Raw genomic sequence first — 25048 nt, forward strand, 5'->3', positions numbered from 1 at the left:
CTTATCAGATATACTGTTTATGCAAATGCACTAACTATTTTTTTAGTTTAAGATTGGAAGCCAACTAAATTCCTGTTTTCATCAAAATCAAGTTAATGTCTATATCGTAATATTTTATAGTAGTAGAAATTTTAAATTATAAAATTAGATGAAATATTCATAAATTTTATTGTGAAAAATATATTTTTATATGTGAATCTTCAATTTTAATTATCAGAAATAAGAGATTTTAATATAATATATAACCGTTCATAGATTTACAACGTTTAGCCGTGTAATTATAATATTATAACTATAATTATAATATTTTTAATTATTTGAATATTTTTTTACAAAACTACAATTATTAAGTATTTCATTTTACATTCACGGATTGAGTAAGCACTTTAACATTAGCCAATCACGAAAGACATCAGTGCATCGAGATAGTTCTGCGTAAGAAAATCAACCGTAACCTAACTACAGTGGTCATTGTGTTGTAATTTTGACAAATAATGTTAGTTGCAAAATTAAATTGACAATAAATTTCCAATAAATTGTCAATACGTTTTTTAGGCATATTTCTATTATTATTCTTATGGTTTTATTTCTATAATCGATTACGAGTTACAACACGATTATAATTCATTTTATTTAACGATCTTTTTTCCCAGATTTGCATAAATTTATAATTTAGCACTACACATTTAACGCAATATGAAGTTAAGTACTGATCTGTATGATAACTTATATTTGTAAGTATTTCAATCTTAATATAATTTTGTTAAATTTCTTAAATTCTTATACAAGGTATCATCTAGGTCTTTAAGCTTATCTATATATAAAAACTTATCCATATTTCATTTTTTTTAGATATGCTACGCCAGAAAAATTTTATGTTGAGCCAGCTGGTATTAAAGTATTACTTGTAGTCGATAGAGTAAGTCAACAAGTTTATACTCAAGGTAAGTTAGATTCTACATATTGTATTACTTAAAATTATGTTTTTAGATAAATTTCTTTCTGTTCTTAGTTGGTACAGCCAGCCTAATACCATCTACTGCGAGTCGTAGAAAAATATGGGGCATAGTAGGATCTATCCGTCTCTTAGCGTGTCGTTATCTCATAGTAATTACAGATGCGCTAATGATTGGAACAATAGCAGGTCAACAAATTTATAAAATTGTTTCCACAGATGTGATACCATATTCAAGATCGTCTTTACATTTGAGTGAAAAACAAGTACAGAATAATGCCACATATTTAGAAATGGTTAAATCTGTTTTAAATACACCTTACTTTTACTTTAGTTATACATACGATCTCAGTCACACTATCCAAAGGCTTCATAATACCACACCTGAATTTCTACAGGTTGGTACTACTATATGGATATTCCAATAGTTTGTGTTTATGTATTTGAAATTTGTATTAATGTGTCTACGATTTATTTAGATGACACTTTATGATAGAGCAGACCTTCGATTTGTATGGAATGCTTACCTTTTGCAAGATTTAACAGCAAGGATCGAGTTATACAAATTTTGCCTACCCATTATACATGGATGTATCCTTTTTAAAATTTACATTTTTTTTAATGTAGTAGTAATCTTTGTTTACATTAATTTCATTGTTTATAATTATTATGAAATATTAATTTGATTAATATTCTGAATATTGATTTGATTAATATATTTCTTGACATTCAATATCAATAGTTATATCTTTGAACACTGTTGTTGTCAATAGTATTGCATTTAATTGGGGTATAGTTTCAAGACGCAGTATACATCGTGCTGGTACAAGACTTTTTTCGCGTGGTATAGATTCTACTGGAAATGTTTCTAATTATGTAGAAACAGAACAGTTAATCGAAGTAAATGGATATCGTAGTTCTTTTGTACAAACGCGGGGTTCCATACCTTTGTTTTGGTACCAAGCTCCAAATTTGAAATATAAACCTAAGCCCCAGTTAAGTGTTCATGAAGATCATCAGACTGCATGTGCTAGGCATTTTGATTCTCAGATTTTCCATTATGGAAAACAAATTTTAGTAAATTTGGTAAGTTAAGAGATATTAAATTTATGTGTATCATTTTCATCTAAAGAAATATATATCATTTTACAGATTGACCATCATGGACCAGAAGCTATATTAGAAAAATCATATCATGATGTTGTTCAGAGAATTAATAATCAAAACGTACGATATGAAGCTTTCGATTTTCATGCGGAATGTAGAAGATTAAGATGGGATCGATTAAACATTTTGATGGACCGATTAGCTCACGATCAGGAACAAATGAGTTATTTTCTTCTCACAAGAGACGGACTATTGCTTTCTGTGCAAGATGGTGTTTTCCGTACAAATTGTATCGACTGTCTTGATCGTACTAACGTTGTTCAAAGTATGTTAGCGAAAAGAGTTTTGAATGAAGTATTAACGAAGTTGGAAGTACTACGGAAGATTGAAGATCATCCTTCTTTTGAAAATCTTTTTAAGCAGGTATAAAATATAAAATCATACATTAGAAATAGAAAACTATTGGTTTATTATTTTAGGTATGGGCTGATAATGCGGATATTGTAAGTATACAATATTCTGGTACAGGTGCATTAAAAACGGATTTTACACGAACTGGTAAACGTACAAAATTGGGTGCATTTAGAGATGGTATAAATTCATTAACAAGATACTATAAAAATAACTTTGCGGATGGTTATCGACAGGTGCGTAATTCATTCTATATTGTCGGTTTAATATTAATATTAATTTATATATTTCTACAGGATTCACTGGAACTATTCTTAGGTCGCTATATCGTGCAAGATGGCGAATGTACTTTGATTCAATGTCCCTTGGAATCTGAACGAAATTGGCGATACGCTACATTCCCATTAGTTTTGTTGGTTGCATCATCAATGCTTGTCGCACATATAATTCTTCCCTCTCGATATACTACAGAAGTTTTGCTTTATATGTTATTTTGGGGTGCTATGGTTGCAGGAACTTTTGCAACCATTATTCATCATGGAAAACAATATGTAGATAAACCTAAATTAATATAGAAGGAAAATAGAATTCCTTTTTAAGGCATACGTACTATAAGAACTTATAATTAATGAGGAAAAATAATTTAAATTAAGAAAGGCTTTAACTTTATACACTTTTCATTGTTAAGCTGTTAAATTGTAGAAGTGCTTTATTGTATGAAAGTTAAAAGGGAATATTAATGTATATTCCTGCATTCCGTATAATTTTTCTTCATGAATTATAAAACATTATAGTACATATTTTCATAAATTTTAAGCTGTACATACATATAGCTCAAAAAATTCCGAGGGGACATTGAAAGCATGTATTCTATACGAAGTGAACAAATGTATCATGGAATTGCTTTTCATTTTTCTTAAGTGGTCATCGTAGAGGTAGGCTTTTTGACAATATTCAATTTTATAAGTAGAGTGTATATTATACTATTTTTAAAAGATATTTGTTCTCTGGGATTGGCTTTACATCTTGAAAAAAAGTCATCCATAGTCTCATATAACTTTAAGTCTTTAGTTTCTGGGAATACCTGTGTAGACAAGGCACTGATAAACGTTGTTAAGCCACAGATGGAGTTTGGTACCCACCATCCATAAATAACCTGTAATTATAATGAAATTATATTTAAAATTTTCTGTATCTTGAACATCCCATTTTTTTGGATTTTAGTCTATTATATATGATATTGCATTTTATGATGAAAATATTTACTTAGCGGAAAGGGATATAATAATTATAAAAAGAGCATTTGTTACAGAGTAAAGATAAATTTCTTTTTTAAAAATTAATATCAGAAGTTATGCAATAATGATTATGTGAATTATAACTTTTATGTTACATTTTTTATATACATGTTTTCGCGTAATATATAAATATAATATATAGTAATATATAAAGTTTTTAGATAGACTAACTAAATAGTATAATACAATTTGGATTATCAATGAATTTTGGAAAGTCTAGATAAGCTTTTTCGGGGATTGTCCCATTTATTTTGCTGCAGAAGTGGTATACGGAGATCGTACTGTACTGGCACCAATTAGTAGAACTTATAATCATGTTGAAAAATAACTTATGGAAATTTATTTAACTGATTTTCGATATTTTAACAGACATTACGAAGAGGAAGTACATAAATCAAGTATGTATATATAATATACACATGTACATGTGCATACATACAATGTAAGCCTCTTTTTGCATATACATATACAAAATTTAATTTCTCAACTGCCACGATAAATGACATTACATGAAATATTTCTTCAGCCAAATTATATGTAGTTGTATAATTGAAACCAAAGTACCTCCTAACTATTTTATATCTGTATCTATTCTGAATCATATAAATGAGGTTTAAAAGGCTTGCAGGGGAAAAAATATTTTTTAATATATTGAAAATACTTTTGGCGTAACAAAATTATGATAGGTAGTATACTTTCGTATTAGTACTAAAAAAAAATTCTTAATACAAACGCGACATTCTTATTACAAACGATGTAGATATTTAATTGTGTTAATAAAAACTTAACAACGCGTTTCTTTGTGTTTTTCAAGCTTCAAAAGACCATCATATTTTGGCAAAAATCTTTTTTATTAACTTACAAAATAATCCACAAGGTATGGTGCTAATGTACTGCCAATGTGTGCCCACGTAGAACTGGTTCCAATTGCTATGTTTCTCATAATAGTTGGGAAAAGTTCACTGCAATGAACTATCACAGCGACGAACACGCTGCTAACGCAAAGTCTACCAAAAAGAGCGATGAACATTTTGGTATTTTTCATGTTTTCTGATATAAAGAGAAGAATCGTAAATGACATGGATGAACATAGAAGTAAAATGAATGATGTATTCCGTCTACCAATTATTTGCAACATAGGTACAACTATGATATAACTGAGTCCTTCAACTATACCTGCAAAAATGAATGTCAGTTATAAGTAGAAATGAATATTGAAGAGTTTCCGAGAAAAATATAAATTTACCGGAAAGTCCAGTGTAAAGGTATGGGTCTATCTTCAAATGGCCAGAGGTTATCGATAATACGTAATACCCTAAAGACGTAGAACACCAAATGAACCAACATAAAATTAATCTCACACTTATCTGAATGTGTTTAAAGTTCTGAAAATTTGTTTTCCACTGTTTATAACGAGAAGTTTTTTCCTGTTTATATTCCACGCTTATTCGTCTTTCAGCACTGAAAAAGAAAGATAAGAAAGGATACAATTGAAGAAATTCAATAAAACACGTTTTACTATCGATCGATTAGTTCGATAACGTACATCATTTTTTGTTTCTCAGGTGTTACTATTTCTTTCATCATTTTCCAAGCACTGTTTTTGTGATTTGAATAATAAAGCCATCTTGGACTTTCCGGCATAGCTAACATATGCAAGATTAGAATGAGCGACGGCATAGAAATATATATTTGCAATAATCTCCATTCTCTGACATAATATGCAATGATGGCAATCAGAATCATTCCAAGTGGGTAACTCTCATTGAACATCACGCCTAATGTGGAACGCATCTTCGATGGACTTATTTCTATTACTTTAACATAAAGATAAAGAAAGGATACATTTTATTAATCATTGATCATCAGTCATCAATAGCGAGATATAATGTATTATTATGTATATGTATGATATATTTCAAGATCAACTAAGTTTTTTCCTCTGATCATTTTTTAACGAGTTTCAAATTTCATTCAAATAAACAGTTGATATTTTCAAAGAAATTACCTTAACAAAAAAATAAAAAACACAACAAATATTTAAGGCAGTTAAGTTAGATAAGATAGTATATATATTATATATATATATATATATATATATATAACACATATGATAATTTGTGTGACCTTACGTATCGAATAAGCTGCTTGGTAGATGCCGATTCCAGCTATTCCGAGACCAACTCTGCAGATCAACATGATCAGATACGAATGTGTCCAGGCAATGGCTGGTCCAGTGATAATATATATCAAACAAGAAAGGAGAAAGGTTACCTTTCTACCGTATTTATCAGCTAACATTCCAAAGACAAACGCACCGACAAATTTGCCGATAGATACTGCAGTTTGAACCGTAGCTTTCATCGCTAAACGACTGCAGATCATATTCCACTATAAGGAAGGTTGTGTAGCTTATGAACGGATAATAATTTATAATTAACGAAAGAGTGATCTTTAATTGATCTCTAATCTTATCATTTTTATATCGTACCTCCGGCACGAAAGATGAATTTTCATATTCTATATCATAATTATAATGTTCGCAAAGAATGGTTTCAGGTTTTTTATAGGTCTTTATCTTTTCTAAAGCACTGTCATAACCCATTTGTCGTAATTCTTCGTAATCCCAATTATAATACTCGCAATTGGACAATTCGTCTGGACTAGAAAAAAAAGATTGAAAAAAAAGATTCGACCGATGTATAACTCAGCGATACTTTGGCAGTTTTTTCTTGTACGATTCGATATACAGGTAGATACATACATACGTTCATTCAATCATTCATACACACGTGATAATTTATTTACGCTTATGGTAGCGCGGATATAGAATTATGCCCAGACGTATCTTGTGTTTTACATCGTCGATCGTTCGTTTCTAGTACGAGACATCATTTATCATTCTATGGACGTCGCAAAATTTTGTACGTACAACGATAGTAAGAATAAAAGAGGGTTGGGATCGGCATTGTGATCGATACCACTACGTTCCCATCACGATGCAATTTGTCAAGTTTAATGAATACGTCGTTCCTCGTGTTGTTTTGTCCAACCCTCTCTTCTTCCTCCTCTCCCCCACCTTCCCTTTCTCTTTCTCGATTGTGAATCAGTATGAGATATATATCTAATTCGATCCTATTGGCATTAGTACGGATTATCAACCACCTGGGACTGGATACAGCTCGTATTTGCTCGGGCGTCCAATTCGCTTCCTCCAACACTGGAATCGAGCACCAGTGCTTCGGTGTAATGCTGTAGAAGACGTAGGACATCACGTGGAAACCATTTAGTATAGTCGATGTGAAAGACAGCGTAAATATCCAATAGACGAACCACATTCTACTACTGTATATGGTGAGAGCTTCCTCGAAGTCATTTTTAGTTAAATAGTTGTCTACATTTGTTTTTCTACAAATGTTTTTTTATATTTAGATGTATTATGCTCTATTAATAGAGATATTGTAAACATACATAGTAATATTAACTTACACTTCAGAAATTGTTTGTTTTTCCATAATTTCATCTAAAAGTATTGGATTGTAGATTGATTTTGATTTTGTTCTAAATTTTGGTATACCTTGCTATTTCTCTCTCTCTCTCTCTCTCTCAATTATGCCGTTTTTAAATGTTGTAGCTTTTTAAGTAATAAAACGTCCAATCCAAACGTTCATCTTATTACTTTTCGTCGAGTTATGTTAAAATCTAAGATCTATGAACGAAGGTATTTATTGTTAAGAAATGTAGCCTTTAAATGACGGATCTTATATAAAAAAAGAATAAATTTCTTTGTAAAACATATGATAAGCTTATTATATGCCGATTTGATGTTGATTTATAGTTACGAAAAATGAGATTTAATCGTGATCGACAGCAGATTTTTCACTTAATAGTTTATGTAGAGTAAGCTTAAGATAATAAATCGTTTAACGATTTCGTATTCTTTAGATTGATCGGTTCTTGACTAAAAAAAACTTCTTACGTGGTTGCTATGATACGAATTGCCATACATACTCTTGCATACAGATACGTATGCACCTTTGTTTTAGAGACTCATATGTCATGATTCAACGTGGAAATTGATTTCCACGAGATATCGCATCACTAGACGCACTTTCTCATCTAAAACCTCAGTATTTTAGTTAAGGACACGTGCCAACATTTTTCACGATTTATCCTTGGCGTTTGATAACGAGGAAAAATCTCTGAGCCCATTGGTTGAAAATTTTCAAATATAGATAATAGCGACACTTTACGATCGGTTTAATTAACGTACAATTATATTTTACAAAAATATTTACACGATATAATTTTGGTAATTGTTAATTTTTTGTCAACGTTTCAATTCGTATATTGTATAGTAAACACAGGAAAGAAGGATGAAAGATGAACAATAAGAAGAAAAGAAGAGTAGAAAGAAAAAACAGAAGAAAAGAAAAGAAAAAGAAGGAGAAGAAGAAAAAGAAGAAGAAGAACACGCGCTAGAATCATTTCCGAATGAGGGTAAAGCTTTCTAGTGGCTTTGAGCTTCTGACAAACGGTCCCCCGTAACTGGATTCGTTTTATAAAGTTCCGACGAAACGTGGAACCTTCTGCTATTAATTGGGGATGGTAACGGGCGCGCGCGAGAAAGAGAGATAGAGAGAAAGAGAGAGCAATGAGAGAGGGAGGGAGTAAAGCCGAGGACGAAGAAGATGGGAGAGAGCAGACTGAAGGTCGACGAGGGTGATTAATTTGATTCAATTACAAACTGAAGCAGATCCGGAGCATCGATTTTATTGCTATCAGCCCCTTTATCTGATTTTCTCACCGTGAGTTCAATGTGAAAAAGAAAAAGAGAGAAAGAGAGAAAGAGAGAAAGAGAAAGAGAAAGAGAAAAAAATAGGCGATGAGATTTCACATAACTCGAATAACTTTTATATTTTCACTTGGATTCTCCTCTCGACCTTTATCTATTTTCTTTTCTTTTTTCTTTTTATTACCCCAGTATGATAGTTCGAATTAGCTTACAAAAGATGCAATTGAATGCAGCAAAAATTTTCGAAAGACTTCGTTCGAAACGAACGTCGTTTAACACGAAATCATTGCCGCCGAGCGTCTTTTTCCGATTGGATCGATTTTGATATCGTTTTTATTTTAACGATAAACGAACCACTCGCTCGCTCGCTAATTTTCTCGTGACACGCTGCATCGAATATTTTTACTTAATTTTTTTTTTCTTTTTATGCATTTCTCTATTCATTTTTATAATGTTAATCATAATTAAGTTTGATGGTCGTACATTACATCCCAACGTTAATTATGACATTTACATATAGATAGGAATGCGACAGTTGGACGATAAATTTATCAAGTTCTTTTTTTCCTCTTTCCATTTCATTTTTCCGGTTTCTCATGTTTTTTTTAGGTGAAAAATAAATAATAATAATAATAATAATAATAATAATAATAATAATAATAATAATAATAATAACTATCGGGATTTTACCTCCTGGATAATCTCACGGATTACAGCAATGCTAATCGAATACTCCGGCCTGATAATAAAGTAATTAAAAGAGAAAACGTTTGATTATTTTCCGCGTTAAGCAGCTTTTGTAGCTGCATTGAAGTGATTTTGTTGTTTCGAGTTGAAAAGACCCCTCGTGCATTGAAATTGTATTAGGCTCTTAATGATGGTATTTCTTTTTCTTTTTTCGTTCGGTCACGTGTGTTTCGCTTGATTTTTTTAAGAATTGATGAAATGATCATTAGAAATAAAGAATCGTTATCTTTTTTAATCTTATTGTTCACCATAACTTAATAGTGTTCCAAAATTACCTATCTATTTCGATAAAATCGGAACAAATTAAAGAAAGAATTGACATAATTTTATATTTATTACTCATTAATTATGATACGGAAAAAAACAAAATACACATATAAATTTTATGTCAAAATTTTATTGAGATTTATCAACATGTGCTCATTTTATAACTTTGCAAATTTCAAATCTATAACGTTTCGAAATATATTTTAAAGCTGTTGTTTCGACGTTGTCGTTCTTTTTTGTAGTTTTTTAATTTAAATATTGATCACTGTAATCGTATTATTTATATTCTAATTGAAAAGTTCATTAGTATTATCGAAACATGAATAAATATACTTATCTATAGGAGTAACATGTGTTCAAGAAAAACAGAAAGTATTCAGTAGCGATAAGAGAAAAACGTATGACACAATGTTGGACGCTTCATGTTTGGCACGCATACATTTGTGTTTCTACGCACGTGGAATATCCGTAAATGGTATATATACTACATACGTCCGTTACGTAGCTACTTACGGTAGATTCGGTGATACATGGAGGTCGCACCTAAATTTCCCGTGGGAGTCATGCGTCTCTACTCTCTCGGCAACCTTCTCTCTCTCTCTCTCTCTCTCTCTCTCTCTCTCTCTCTCTTTTATGCTTTCGTGCTTTCCCTAACAGTTTCCTCGTTTCCTCACGATCTTTCTTCTTCTTTGTTGCTTCTCCTAACATTCCTTCTAGTTCTTTCTATTTCTCTTTTTTTTTATTTTTTTATTTCTTTATAAAGGTATGCTGTATAAAATTTCTTTGAATATGTTTGTATTCAATTAACTTTACGAATGTATGTATACGTATACATGTTTTACTATTAACTCTTAACAAGTCCTACAGGTACTATCTCAATATTGCTACTGTGTAGCTATGTACTTTCATTCGTTCGAATGGATTGAATTCGTTGATTCATATTCCTCGATTTTCACATGGGAATATTTTTAAATTGCAAGCAGAACATGATCACTCTCGAATAGTTTGGTTTTTCCTCGAATTTCCTAGAAATAAAGTTGAGAAATATTTTTTTTATCTCATTTATATTCTAACTTCTCATTGTTCCAGTGTATTCTTTCTCGTTTTTTCTCCTTTTTGTTTTTTTTTTTTTTTGACGGATGAACGATTTGAATCGAGGTACATACATATGTATGTATGTATATACGTACGTATATAGAAGGTCGAAAACGATGGGGTCCGAAAATCGTTGAGGATTTTAGAAAGCTTCGTATTTTTTTCCTGTCGGTTTTTATGAATTTTGTATCTCACGTTTTCTGCCTTTCACTTGTTACGGCATATACACTATATTTTCTCTTTTGAAGATTGTCAAGCATGAAAATCCGGAAAAGTAATATCTAAGAAGGAAAGGAAGGAGTCAGGCAAGCTAGCCCCAACTCCTTCGTCCTGTCTAGTATATCCTCCAAAATAGTTTTGTATTTAACGAGTTTCACAGCACTTGCTTGTAATGCGCTCCTCAGCGCTCTCTGTTCCATTGTAAGTAGCTTTTCTTAAGGCGACTCGAGGAAATATATCCTCTAATGCTTCATAGGATATTTCTTCTTGTATAATAAATATAGAATAAATAGATGTCTTTACATTGTATGACGTTTAACCGATCGCTTTTTATTAACATTTTAATAACATTTTTCGAAGATTCACATTCTCTTAGGATATCAAAAGTGTCGTCTCTATTTTTTTTTTATCTTTACTACTTCGTTTTTTAAGATATTAAAGAATTGGTATTTTTTTTTCTTTTTTTTTCTTTCTCTTCTTTGTAGGCAGATCCAAACGATGATACATTTTCACGTGGAGTTACTTCTCAAAGGGGATTAAAACTTGTGGGATTAAAAAGGTAGAAAAGAAGGAGAGAGGGAAATGCGAAACTCGTGTTGCGATAGAAAAAAATAAATATGTGAGAGGTTGCATCGGAAAGTGTTGCAACATTTAGAATTATTCTATAGGGAAAAGATTGTCTTTTTCGAATATTCGATATTCCACTTTCTTCCGTTTTTTTTCGTGCGACATCCATAAAAGTAATGAATATTTCTGTGTACTCTGACTCTCTTCGTGAAGGTAATGAATTTTTATAGACTTTCCGTCGGATTCTAACATATTCACATCTTCGATGAGATTGACAAATAAATAAGATTTTTTTTATCACCTTCCTTCATAATAATAATAAATTTTATTATTAAATTATAATTATTGTTTTTGATAAAATCGAACGAAACGAATAAAATTATATGATTTCATGATTTGATGATCATCATATAAATATAATTAATATAATTGACGTTACATAGTATAAACATTAGATAGTATAAATAATAAATAAAAATTAAAAAATAAATTTCGTAGGAAACTTTAATAATTATGTACGAATTGGTTTTATTTCTTAATTTGAAACAAGTTTTTTGGTATTCAATATATTTGTAAGAATGACATGTGATGTTAAACTCGTAATAAATTAGAAAAATTAATAAATTAAGAAGAAATGAATTACACAAATTACAATTTATTTCTAATTTACAATATTAAATAGTTCGTTTGATTGATATATGTAAATCGTAGGACTTGGAGAATTTATTTTATTCTCCTTATCTTTTCTATTCGGAAGAAACATTTCGAATTAATTTTAATCTTCTGGGTTATGATCTTCACCCGTTCACTTATCAGTTAGTCATGTTTATTTTATCGTGTCGATAGATATAAGTATTTTCGCGTCATATATTATCGTTTTAAAACATATAAAATGATATGTAATTATTGCGTTTGAATTTAAATTTTTGTGATATACAAGACAGATCTTTTCGTTAAGTATACCAATGCGTTTCTTATTAAAACAGATATATAAAACATTTATAAATTAATGATGTTTGTAAACATAATTATCAATGGAATACAAAATAAGTTATTTTGTAAATGAGATATTCGTAATCTTATAAATAATTATATTCTGGCATAAATTATTTCTTTTATGATAACTTCAATTAATTTTACAACATGAAAAGAAATATATAATAATAATTTTACAACAAAAAAAATTTTTTGCAGTCGTTATTAAAAACGGTTTAAATTAATCACATGATCTGAAATGTACGAATGTTATTAATAATTTGATAAAATATAAGAAACGCGAGAAAACAGGTACGTTAATTCTGGGACTTGGTTGATGCTTTCGAAAGATCGCATTTTGCGTTTAGGATAGGTACCAACTAGAACGGTGATATCCATTCACCTTGGTGAGAAAGCTTTGCACGTATTAACGTCGTCCTACGAAGGAAGTATACTTACTAGAGAAGCGCATTAGCTTCGTTCGTTTACGTACCTACTCGCCATCGCGAGTCTAACGCGTACGTATATAATACGTATATAGTACGTATATAGTAGGTATGTCTTCTTCTTATTCGCTCCTAAGAGAAGAGAAGACGCCACTCGGCCCTTCTAACGGTGCTTTTGCATCGTTTTACGTGGTTCTTCCTTTTTGAAACATACGAGCATAATCATGCGTCGTTGCAAGAAATATATGTCTTGAGTGGTCTGTGAGCTACCAAGAATAAGAAGAAGAGATAAAGAGAAAGAAAAGAGAGAGAGAGAGAGAGAGAGAGAGAGAGAGAGAGAGAGAGAGAGAGAGAGAGAGATAGAGAAAATGAGAGAAAGGAAGAGAGAGACAAAAAATGAGAAGGAAGACGTACGAAGGGCTGTTTTCATATATAGACAAGCAAAGAGATGACAGGGGGTGAAATGGAGGGGGTGTACGAAGAGAGTCGGGGTAAAAGGTACGAAGGAGTGCTTTGGTTGTAACGTCGAATAGAACAGGAACATAAAATGCTGGGTAGGAGGGAGCTGCTAGGAGCGTGTTGGTCTCCTGCAATTTTCTCAGGATCAACAAACTCAGCCCCGTCGGCTTATTAACTTTTATGAGGGGCGATTGTCGAGAGGTAAAAAAGTTGCGAGGCTATGGCGTACTTTTTCTCTCTTTCCCTCTCTTTCTCTCTCTCTCTCTCTCTCTCTCTGCCCTTCTCACTTTTTCTTTTTTTCGTTCGCTATCTTTTATTTTTTCTCCAAGAGATGCAAGTCCCCGAAATTGTTCAAGGAATTCTTCTTCGAGTCAAACAAGTTCGAGTTTCTCTATTTGTAAAATCACGATATGGCTCTGTAATTTTTAGAAATAGGTAACTTCATCCTGATTTAGGAAACTACTTCCTTGGTATTCGTAATTTTATAATATCGCCATGAAAATTTTGCAGAGTTATTTTAGTTAGTATCGTTACGTGTGATTGTATCGAGTTCAAAGTTATTTTTATTTTTATTTATTTTTTGTTTACATTCAAACGCAAATCCGCACAAATTTGTTGCCGAAGAAAAACATTTTATCGACATTTTTTTCGTTTACTCGAACGGGCCAGGTGTGCTTCGCTAATTGCATCAACGTAAATGAAACCGGATGAAAGAATATTTTTGCTGCTCTGCTACGTACACATATCTATCATTGGTAACGTCGTGCGATTAATCGATTGTAAGCGAATATCGTTTTGAAGGGAAAATTTATTTCTAATTGCGTCATGTTGTACCGTCATATAATACAAATTGTCTCTCTCATTTTACTGTTTTTTCGCTTGAGGCAGATTTACTGGGGAAAATTCATCAGATCGTATCACATCAAAAGAAAAAAAGGAAAAAACAATTGAAGTTCAGCTTGAGTATCCTTGTTAATTTGTAATGAATGGTTACGGTTGGGTGTTCATTTTTTTTTTTATATTAAATGCAGACGATTAATTAGCAAATTTTGAAAAACTTCAAATGCGAAAAGTATCGAATGGTTAATCAAATTCAAAATAATTTTAATGTATTTCTGTCGATTACTTCTACTATTCTTTAAAAGGATCTTTCTTTTTCCAAATACGAAAATTTATTCTCGATTATTTCCCGACAGGAATTCACGGCTCGCACTAAACTTGATTTGCATTTTAAAAAAAGAAAAAAAAAGAAAATAAGAAAAATAAACGCGTGGGACATGGACAGGAATAATTAAATGTAATGCTTTTAATAGGAATAGTGCGTGCTCTTAAACGAAGGAAGCATAATTTTGTAAAAAGCGTAGATTCGTCATAAAACAGAGAGAAGGGGGAAAGAGAGGAGCGGTTGAAATGTGATGCAAGTAAAAAAACGTAAGAAATAATAGAAGTCTGATAATTAGATTGCAAATGTTCATGCAAATGCATACTTTTATCGAAAAATGATAATAATATGAAATTTATAGTTGTTTCAAAAAATAAGTTAACGATTGTTATATGAAGATAATCGAATATGTTTAATAATGATGAAATATGTATTAGTATCTTTTTATTTATACTATATAAATAAGAACAAAACAATAACTTAATTTTTTGTTAATAAATAAATTTATTAATAAATATTTTATCCATTACAAATATGTTAAATATTATTTATTTTAAATGAACTAATAATGTGAGTGGTATTTTATCGCTTTTATTACAATTTTAAGGCGATTTGGTATGTTGCGGATTAATTTGTTATATATTATTTCATTTAGATTTAGATTTTAACGAGTCTATACAAATATTTTTATTTTTTCTCTCGTTTTTAGGCAAATTTCTTTTTAAATGATCCCATAACTACCCGATTGAATTTAAATCTGGAGTTTGTGAAGGCCACTACAGCAATAGAATGTTATTTTTTTTAAAAAAGTTCATAGTGATTTTAGTTTTGTGCTTTGGATTATTATCTTATTGAAATATGAAATTTTTCTGGAAACACATTTTTTTTCGCGGAATCGAATAAATTTTTTTTTATTATATCGATGTATTTAATTGGTGTTAATTTGTCATTAATAAATATTGAATTTCCTAAACTTCGGGTACTAAAGCATTCCCAAATCATTATAAAACTATCCTCATTTCTCACGGTCATCTTTACATTGTCTTTTTTAATATCTTTTCCCATTTTTCTCCGAACATAATGTCATTTATTATCATTTAAGATTTCACATTTTGACTTATCACTCCATATAATATTTTTCCAAAAGACCATCGATTTATTTAAATATTCATATGCAAATTGACAATATTAATTTTTGATATTAATGATTTCTTGCAACATTATGTATCAGTAATTCTTCGTTGAATTTGTATTAGTTTAATGGGTAAATTAAATTTTTATTTTATTTTATTTGCTGTCCCTAATGAATCCTTTTTTACCTTTCGAATTCTTAATTTATCCTGACGACGTGCTGTTTTTCGCTTTCGCCCAGTTTTTGATTTCGTTTCAGCATCTCCAGTCTTTTCACTTTTGTCACAAATCTTTTTAACACTTACTTTTGATAAATTATATCGCACTATAATTATTGATAAAAAATAACTAAAAAATAATTAAAATAATTATTAATTAATAATTATTTATTGAGAGAAAAATAAAATTTATATTATCGTTAACTTAGTGTACTATAAATACATAATGATGGGTTTAAAATCAATAGTTTGTATGTGTATGTGACAAATTGAACGACAGTTGAACAGAGCATGGTCTGTCCTTTGTGAGGTGCATTTGTTTATAGAAGTACGAGAGGGCGCTGAGATATTGGAAGTGAGAATGAGATAGAAATGCAGCGTGAGTGAGACAGGCAACAGATAGAACTAAGTAATGAATAGTGATAGGAATTACGTATGCTGAATTACGTATGATGAGAACAGCTACGAAGTAGATGTGAAGAAAAAGAATAACGGAAGACAGTCTTGAGTAGACTAATTAAAGAGTATTGAGAACAGAAGCACAGAGTAAAGAGAATATAGGGCGGCCTTGAATCGAACGATCTAAGCGTAAAGAATTGTACTATTGTAATACATACATTAATAAAATTCTTATTAACTCAGAGTAAGTGATCCGAGGTTTGCTAGGTAGGGTTACGAAAAATATGCTACATACATATACAAAACTATACTACATAGTTCATTTACGATTGTTATATTTATTCTTATAATTCGATAATATTTACTGCATTTTCAATTTTGCAATTTGCCGCAAGAGAAATCAAAACTTCGTGAATTTACTCAGACTTATAACATTCTGTAATATACACAAATATTGTATACAGTACCAAGTAATTCTCCATGAAATGACTACAAATGCAACTCTGATGTTCTTGAGCTTACAAGCCTACGATAATATTTTGGTATATATACTTCAGTACAATTCAAAACAGCGAATTATTGTAACATTAATATTTGTAATGCGGCATTTAAATTTATTTGATTTGTATTTTTACATTAACACAAGATTTATTTCAACATGAACAGTTACAAAATTTAGTATTCATAAAAACTTATATGTTATTAAATATTATCAAATAATATGAAAATGTTAGAGACGAGTGGAATGATGTTAACTAATTTTATTCAATTATTTTTTTAATGAAATTTAAGAACTATACCTATAAGTCTTAGAGAGATAATTATTTCGAAATAGAATGCAGTTTTGAAGATAAATTCTGGATATAAAACTACAATATATTACAAATCGCTAAAATTTTAAGAAGCAAAATTGTTGAGAAATCAGTGGAAATAAAAGATCTCGTTATTACATTAGATTCAAATATTCTCCGATCACGTCGTGTAGATAATATTGAATGATCATTTTTTTATACAAATTAATCTTATCTAATAAACGTTATTAATTATCTACAACTAATATAAAAAAGTGCTTGTAGTTTATTGTGATTTAAATTATAATTATAATTATAATTTAATTATTGCACAGTTTCAAAATATTCATAATATTTCACAAATTTTTGCATATATATATATATTGTTATATTTATGCATATGTTCACATATTATATTTTCATATTTCAATATGTTATTTGCATATTTCAACATATTTTAAGTCCATAAACATCCGTAGTCTGATGATATTGTCGAAAAAGGAAATAGAAAAAGATAAAAAAAGAAAAATAATAAATAAACGGATGCAAAATTCTATCGAAAAAGTTTGATTTCACGAAACTTTCGTCAGGCACAGTCGACTACGTCAATTTCACAGATATTTACGTGCAAATATCGCATTCGTTTTTCCCTCGGAACGATGAAGTTTCTTTCTTAGTGTCTGCACATAAATCTCTCGTGAAGATTTTTGCGGCCATGGCAAAAGAGAAGTATATCTTCATTTTCTATCGTCGAGTTTCATATCAGGGGCTCTTCGGTCCTTTGGGCTTCTTCCTTCCAACTAATTCGTAGGCGATCTTTCTACGTTGCATTCTAGCACCGATTCATGAATTAAACAACGTGAGCTAGCTCTACATCTACAGACTGTTATGTTTGCGGTAACGTATGCGAGGAAACACGTTAAAGATGTGTGAGTGAACGCTGGTATTTCCCCTTTCTCTTACTCATGGGAAATTCGATAGGGAGAGAGAGAGAGAGAGAGAGAGAGAGAGAGAGAGAGAGAGAGAGAGAGAGAGAGAGAGAGCGAGAGAGAGAAGAAAAAAGGAAAACAAAATAGAAAATGATGGAGTCTAAGCAATTATCTACGACCCATTGGCAACATTGGTTCATTCAAGATCAGCAATTTTCTTTATTTTCGAACCATCTAAGCCACCCTTCAAGCTATCCTTCCTAAACAAAAGGTTCCTAAGTATGAAAGTTCAAGAAGGTAACACTTGAAGGAATCTCGCTTTTATTTGTCCTCTTGTCGACTTCCCAGAAGCTCTTTTCTTAGAAGCATAATTGCGTTTCTGCGTGTTTTTCTTCGTTAAACGCAAAATTACACGAATTACTTTCTTTCTAGATTTCTGTATTTTCTTTCTTTTGTAAAACAATACAATATTAATTTAAGAAAAAGAAAAAAATCATGTTGAAGTATAACATACACCTTGTTTTATTCTCAGTAGGTTAAACGGGTCTTTAAAACGTTCTCTTAATTTTATTATTTATTTATTTTACGTTGCTACTTTTAATAAAAGCTTAGCATAATTGCTTTGCACGATCGAAAATGTTCGATTAATCTATTTTACCTGTTTTATTGATCTTTTTAGATGATTTGCATATTATATTGTACCTTTTTTTCTCTTTCTTTCTTTCTCTCTCGTTCTCTTTCTTCTTCTGTCTCTCTTTAAAGAGCCACTTCGCTATTTCATACAAATAACGAGGTGATCATGGCAACTCATTTGTTTGAAACTTTCTGAGAATGCGTAATCTACATGCGAGAATTTCATGCACGTAAATATTAATAGCATTCGTTTATTTTAATTTCATTTTACACGAGTACGATATAATTGTGATTGTTAAATATGTCTAAATATAATAATATTTCATATGATGTTTCATATAATATGTCATTTTATACGAATACATAATCATAAGTGTTAAATAGGTCTTTCGAAAAGGGATTTGAGTAAATCTAGCAAGAGAATGATAAAGTAGAAAGGAGAAGCTGTTTCTAAAGCGATTACTCTCTAATGGTAGCGCGGGATGACATTGTGGTTTATCTCTTGATGTTTCTATATCGATGAGACGACGTAAAGAAGCAGCTTGAAGAGAAAGAGAAGGAAAAGTTCAGATTAGGAGCTTTACCTTAGAGTCCTTCGTCAAGGACGATCGTGCTCGTTTAGCCGCTTAGCCTCGATCTTCCAGGCTTTACAATTAAGCTCCCGCGTTTGCCGGTGACGTACATCGTGAGGGAAAGCTTCCTCGTAATTATGTTACGTCATTAAAGACATTGTTAACCCTTGGGAGTATTCGAGAACGTTGGTATCGTCGTTTCTGTGGTTATTGCTGCTCTACCTGCTAAGAAATACAATCATGTCCAATATTCTATTTCATTTCAATACGAAATAAATGGCTTTTGTTTAATTATATTTTCTCATTGGATATTATCCGGTTAATAAAATAAGAAGAAGAACGTAAAAGGAAGATCGAGGAAAAAAGAATCTATCAAAGATTTTTAAATGCCTGATTCATAAAGATTTGTTGAATCTATTATTTTTTATTGTTATACGAAATGCCTGTCTTTAAGAATACATTGGGTGTTTATTTAATAGATTTCGTAGACAAGATGAAGAATCCTTAACTATTGCTTATTTGTGTTATAGACAATCTCTATGAATATTCAATTTTTTGGAATATCCTAAACCGGAGAAAAACTTAAAAGGTAAACTTGTAGACTAAATATTTGTCTTAAGTTTACTTTTGAAATATTTATGTTATAATGATAACTTTGTACAGTCATATTGTGCATTGAATCGCATATGAAATTGTTTAAATATAATCTAGTCGAATAATACGAATACATCTCTAACCAATCAAATATTCCTTTCTTTTCACTTTTCTTCATCTTTTTTACTTTCTTTTTATTTTTATCTTTCCCTTTTTTCTTAATTTTTCTAACTGGTTTGCCGGGTGATTAATCGTTTCAGAGAACATTAAAAGTAGTGATCCACTTGAGAGTTTCTTACGAAAATTACTTTCGAAAGTACTCTGACATTTTTATCCATTTGAGAACAATTTCAAGAATTTTTACTTTCAAATAATCACTAACACGCTCGCCGAGAGACAGAATGCTTAGAGCTGTATTTATTGGAGATTCGTCTATATTCCCATCTAAATAAGTATTATATTTACGTTTCTCAGCTCTGTTTGTTTTAGAATAAGAGAGAAATAACCTTTACATTCATTTGATAATCTCTATATTCAAAAATATTGAATTTTTTACTTCATATATTGTTATTAATTCGAAAGTCTCTTATTTCCTACAATTTTATCTTACATTTTATTTTCCGATAACTATTATCAGAATACAAAATTGATTTCTATCTTTAAAAGAGCTGTCCAATAGTGACATTTCTTTTTCTCTATTTGATAGTATGCTCTGAATGCATTGCATGAAAGCTAATCACTCACAGATAGTTACTCTCAAACGAAAGTTTCATTAACAAGAAATACAAACCGTTGAGAGCAACTCGCAATTATTTTATTCTCACGTGGACTTATATACAAATAACCACCTTCAAAACAATAGTTTTATTTTATGAATTTCATATTCTTATAATTTAAAAAAAAGAGCGTAATATCGTACGAGATATTAAGCCAGTTTAACGTTGTCGTAACTTTATGTGAAAATTTCTAAATTACTTATTCTCTGTAATATTAGTTTTCTTCTCACTGAACATCAAAATCGCTCGCTCACTCAGACTATCCAGCCACTCACGAAGTTTTGCATCAAGGAAGCGTAATTTTCATCTTAATGAGAGTTCGTTTCGTGTTCGAGATTTAGCTTGAAGCTCTTCTTCACGGTTTTCGAGTCCGATTTACACTATACGCACTACTGATAGGTTATGAGCCGCTTGTGAAACGAGAAATACACCCGAGGCCTCCATTAGCGTGTAAAAGATTTCATTGAAATCGGCTTCGTTCATGTTTATATCGCTCGTAGCGTAGCGAAATTCAAGTAGCGAAGTGAGAAGGAGGAAAAGAGAGAAAGAATGAGAAAGAGAGGGGGAAGAGAGAGAGAAAATGAATGAGATAAACAGATCAACGGCCGAGAATAACCAATCTAGTTTGTTCCAATTCGAGAAGAGGAGGAACGAACAAATTGCCAGGTACGTAAAATAAAGGGGCATACATTTTTCAATTTAATTTTTTTTTGTATTTTTTTTTTTTTTATTTAATTTTTCTATAATACTCTTATCTTATCATTGTAAGTGATATTTCCTTAGGAACTATTTTTTTTAAACAATTCTTCATATTTTTAAATTAATAATATAAAAAAAATATATGTACGGGAATAAAATTATTCAGATGTATTTTGATTGATTAGTAAATTTCTTAATTAAAGTCAGATATAACCAAACGTTTCCAAGAAATTGATAAACATATAATAGTAAATTAAATTTAATTTGTAATATCATCGGAAGCATGATTGATTAAATAGATGTGAATGGCCTCTTAAAATTTTGTCTTTCGAATAATAGTTATACAATACTGTGTATCTATATATTATCTGGTAGAGGTTGGATAGATCTCAGTACTAAGTCGAATGTATGTGCGGACGGTTTGCTTAAGAGTTCTACAAAAATGTATTTACGGTGGATTAATTTGTGGTTTTATTTTTTCATTGTGTCCTGTTTCATTTGCTTCGAGACGAAAAGTGAATTTATTATTAAATCGCCCGACAGAAAATTAAACATTCTCGGGATATTCCCACATCCCGGAAAAAGTCATTTTTTCGTTATTCAACCTATATTAGAAGAATTGGCCAGACGTGGACACAAACTAACAGTGATCTCGTATTTCCCAAGAACGAACAGTAGCAAAGCAAAGGAACCATTGCCTAATTATAAGGATATCAGTCAAATTGATGAGAATTATATAGTTTCCGAGGATTCGGTCAATCTAAGCAAGATACGTCACTTACCGATCATTACTTTGTTAAAGGAATTAAATTTGCTTAAAAATCGTGGTCAAATTAGCTGTGACAATGGGTTGAGCAATCCAAAGGTTCTCGAACTTCTTCGATCGAATGAGAAATTCGACTTAATTTTCTTGGAGAATTTCAACACCGATTGTTTTTTGAGTTTAGTATATAAGTACAAGATACCTTTCGTGGGAATAACAACTTGCCAGATCATGTCCTGGACGAATAATCATATTGGAAATCCCGATGACGAAGCTAACATACCTTCCGTATTTGGACATAGAAAAAAACCAATGAGTTTTTTCGATAGAATTGCAAACCTACTATGGATCCATATACAAAATATTCTATTTGATTTCTGGAACGATTGGTATCATCGTGTCCCAGCTGAAAAACTTTTTGGATCCGATTTGCCAAAATTTAAAGATATTGCCAAAAAGCAATCGATTTTATTGGTGAACACACATTGGTCTCTCCATGGTTCTAGACCATTACTTCCGAACGTCATTGAAATTGGTGGAGTTCATTTGCCATCTTCAACGAAGCCATTACCACCAGACATTGCTAAGTTTCTTGATGAGGCAAAGGAAGGTGTATTGTATTTTTGCCTTGGATCTATGATCAAAACATCATCGATGCCACCAGCTAAACTTCAGGCTATTGTCAAGGTCCTCGGTTCTATACCAAGAAAGGTACTCTGGAAATGGGAAACTGATGATTTCCCTGAGAAACCTGACAACGTGTTTATCAGCAAATGGTTACCACAATTCGACATACTAAGTAAGTAGAAAACAAATCGATCAATTCGATCAATCTAGAATTAGTCAGGGCGAATAGAGTTCTTGTTGGCATCGATTCTAAAGCTAATTGATCTTTGTATTTCTTGTTTTTTTTTGCTATTATCAATGGCGTAATCGCGTTGTATATTTCCTTTTGCACTTTGTCATTGAAATTCATCTATTGATCAACAAGATTGATTTCCCATACGAAATGGGTTTTTTTTTATTTATGTGTATCGTACGTGTACTGTATTTATACTTAGTAAATAAACATTCGTATATTATATATTTATAATAGCTATATAGAGAAAGAAGAGTAGACATAGATAACACACACGTGCACACCCACACACACACGCACGCACACGAACTATAGTATATATATATATGTATATATATGTATATATGTGTGTTTATGTGTGTGTATGTGTGTGCGTGCGTGTGCGTGCGTGTACTCTGACCATGTAATATACATATAATACACGTTTAGCAATAAATAAGTTTTATGATTAGATTAGACAATTGAAGGTTAGATTAGCAAATGTTCGACTATCTGATAATTTTATTTTCTTTTGACGTGTATAATAACACAGAAGATAAAGAATCAAACCATTTTTCTTATTGATGTTTCTGACGGGAAATTAATGATCCTTAGACATCGTGAACAATCGTTCCCGTCAATTTTTCATTTCGGTGTAAGTACGCAGGTAAAAAGATTTTTCGAATGGCTTTGACGTAGAGACGATCAATGGAAGTTTTCCTGTAGGACATCGCATGGTTCAATATCTTCGTAACGGTGATATTACGTATCACGTTCAGCTATAAATTTCCTTCTTGAAATATCGAGTATAAAGAAATCGTGGTCGTGCTAAACGAAATCAATTAATTAACGTTTGAGTAGTTTCGCGTCGTTTACTGGACATTTACGATCTATGTTCCTTTGATCTCTAAATTAATTTTATTAAAAAGAAAATAAGATATTGCAATTTCAAGAAATAATTATATTAGCCTATCTAATCAATTCTGGAATCCAACAGGGAAGCATGCTTGTATATGTCTTGTATCTTATTTATACTGCAGATATATCAATTTTTACAAAAATAACTATAGCTATTTGCGTGACGATTGGGCAATTTTTGCCTCTTATGAAGACTAAAAGCTATCAAAAACTTGAAAGAACATCTTTACATGAGATATTTACATGACTTAAAAATTGGAATAAATAAAAATAAACTAAACCATGTGTGATTTTTATCATACGAAAAAATAGTAACTCCACTATAAATAAATAACTAAATAAGTAAATAAGTTATTCTACAAAAGGACTCATATACTCAGTTAAATAACTCAATATGATTTTAAACAAAAGATTAAAGTGGGGAAAAACGTATACAAACGAAATCTGTTCGGCTTTAAATAAAAGGTAAAAATCAGCTGTACTGGCTGATAGGAAGATATTTTAAATTAAAATTACAAAACGAATTACTAACTGTGAGTTATGGTCTGCAATTCGAATACAGAAATTTTATATACATAGATCTCAAGATTTCAAATCGAGAATCCTTCGCAATGTATATAGTGTCCTATGGTACGTTTACAATGATATAATACATAACGATTTGGGAATACTCATAGTTAAACAAGAGATATCAAACTACAGCAAACGTCATATATGACAGTTATCAGAGCATGAAAATCCATTAACTTTAGATTTGTTTCATACTGATATTAGTATTAAAAAAATATACCCCCTTAAATGTGTAAACAAATTTAATAATTGATATAATATTAACTTATAACGTCGATCATACACGTCGTATTACATGTAGGTACAAATTCAATAATCCAATATAATACGTTACATTATTTAACACGCTACGATATAATTTTAATAAATTTATTTATAATTCCATGGAAGTAGAATTACTTAAAGTCAATAAAAAAAAAAGAAAAAAAAAATCTGAAGGTATTTATAAATTTAAAGTTGTAAAATCTTTTTTTTCACTGGATAAGAGAATAATCAAATTTAATGAGTGGATATTAAGTCAATAATTATTTTTACAATTATTTTTCACAAATAATAGTGTATAATTATTTAATATAATAATGATTGCACGATAAAGTATATAGAATGATGTTAGAGTGTGTGTGAAGAAAGAGTATTTGTTACTATAATAAACTGTTGATTATTAAGTTTAAGTCGTTGAATTGTAAAAAAACTGATTTTTCACAATTATAAAAA

General features: G+C 30.7%; 3 protein-coding genes and 1 long non-coding RNA gene across 13 annotated transcripts in view; 2 read left to right on the top strand and 2 right to left on the bottom strand.

Moving 5' to 3' along the window:
- The first annotated feature begins 68 nt into the window (after window positions 1-68).
- On the top strand, window positions 69-3629 carry Sac1 (phosphatidylinositol-3-phosphatase SAC1). 4 transcript variants are annotated; one of them, XM_085660606.1, is made up of 9 exons: window positions 69-91; window positions 654-734; window positions 853-944; window positions 1013-1353; window positions 1435-1546; window positions 1698-2041; window positions 2108-2485; window positions 2542-2709; window positions 2770-3629. In XM_085660606.1, exons 2-9 carry the CDS (start codon window positions 697-699, stop codon window positions 3046-3048), a joined length of 1752 nt encoding a protein of 583 aa, XP_085516732.1. In that variant the 5' UTR covers window positions 69-91; window positions 654-696; the 3' UTR covers window positions 3049-3629. The 4 variants fall into 4 exon arrangements, with proteins under 4 accessions (XP_085516732.1, XP_035731370.1, XP_085516731.1 ...); XM_035875477.2 differs by lacking the exon at window positions 654-734 and having other exon boundaries at window positions 73-91; window positions 1013-1107; window positions 1175-1353; XM_085660605.1 differs by lacking the exon at window positions 69-91 and adding an exon at window positions 282-496.
- On the bottom strand, window positions 3390-7094 carry LOC118445706 (organic cation transporter protein-like). 5 transcript variants are annotated; one of them, XM_035875481.2, is made up of 8 exons: window positions 6704-7094; window positions 6536-6619; window positions 6263-6434; window positions 5904-6162; window positions 5318-5588; window positions 5018-5232; window positions 4634-4947; window positions 3390-3629 (listed from the first exon to the last, which is right to left on the bottom strand). In XM_035875481.2, exons 3-8 carry the CDS (start codon window positions 6374-6376, stop codon window positions 3390-3392), a joined length of 1413 nt encoding a protein of 470 aa, XP_035731374.2. In that variant the 5' UTR covers window positions 6377-6434; window positions 6536-6619; window positions 6704-7094. The 5 variants fall into 5 exon arrangements, with proteins under 5 accessions (XP_035731374.2, XP_085516743.1, XP_085516739.1 ...); XM_085660617.1 differs by lacking the exon at window positions 6536-6619; XM_085660613.1 differs by having other exon boundaries at window positions 6580-7094.
- A 10110-nt stretch (window positions 7095-17204) lies between these two features.
- LOC146873306 (uncharacterized) lies at window positions 17205-21070 on the bottom strand. 3 transcript variants are annotated; one of them, XR_004839351.2, is made up of 3 exons: window positions 20690-21070; window positions 19189-19398; window positions 17205-17874 (listed from the first exon to the last, which is right to left on the bottom strand). It is a non-coding gene; the product is annotated as an uncharacterized LOC146873306 (long non-coding RNA). The 3 variants fall into 3 exon arrangements; XR_004839350.2 differs by having other exon boundaries at window positions 19189-19401; XR_004839348.2 differs by having other exon boundaries at window positions 17211-17874; window positions 19189-19401; window positions 20746-21069.
- Window positions 21071-21628: 558 nt separating this feature from the next.
- LOC118445704 (UDP-glycosyltransferase UGT5) overlaps window positions 21629-25048 on the top strand; it is a 42923-nt gene continuing 39503 nt past the window's right edge. The window contains exon 1 of the mRNA XM_035875478.2: window positions 21629-22807. Coding sequence (XP_035731371.2) covers window positions 21688-22807 — 1120 coding nt within the window. The 5' untranslated portion in view covers window positions 21629-21687. The remainder of the gene's footprint in view (window positions 22808-25048) is intronic.

Source organism: Vespa mandarinia, chromosome 1 (genome assembly GCF_050613455.1).
Source record: "Vespa mandarinia isolate Hongniang chromosome 1, ASM5061345v1, whole genome shotgun sequence".
In the NCBI taxonomy this organism is placed as follows: Eukaryota; Metazoa; Arthropoda; class Insecta; order Hymenoptera; family Vespidae; genus Vespa; species Vespa mandarinia.

What these genes read in the sequence shown, in the direction of transcription:
- Sac1 (XM_085660606.1), top strand. Translation starts at nt 697, where the DNA reads ATGAAGTTAAGTACTGATCTGTATGATAACTTATATTT. An exon ending in CCACACCTGAATTTCTACAG is followed by an intron (nt 1,354 to 1,434) that starts GTTGGTACTACT and finishes CGATTTATTTAG; the next exon opens with ATGACACTTTATGATAGAGC. An exon ending in AACAAATTTTAGTAAATTTG is followed by an intron (nt 2,042 to 2,107) that starts GTAAGTTAAGAG and finishes ATCATTTTACAG; the next exon opens with ATTGACCATCATGGACCAGA.
- LOC118445706 (XM_085660617.1), bottom strand. Translation starts at nt 6,376, where the DNA reads ATGGGTTATGACAGTGCTTTAGAAAAGATAAAGACCTATAAAAAACCT. An exon ending in ATTCATCTTTCGTGCCGGAG is followed by an intron (nt 6,163 to 6,262) that starts GTACGATATAAA and finishes CCTTCCTTATAG; the next exon opens with TGGAATATGATCTGCAGTCG. An exon ending in CCTGAGAAACAAAAAATGAT is followed by an intron (nt 5,233 to 5,317) that starts GTACGTTATCGA and finishes TTTCTTTTTCAG; the next exon opens with TGCTGAAAGACGAATAAGCG.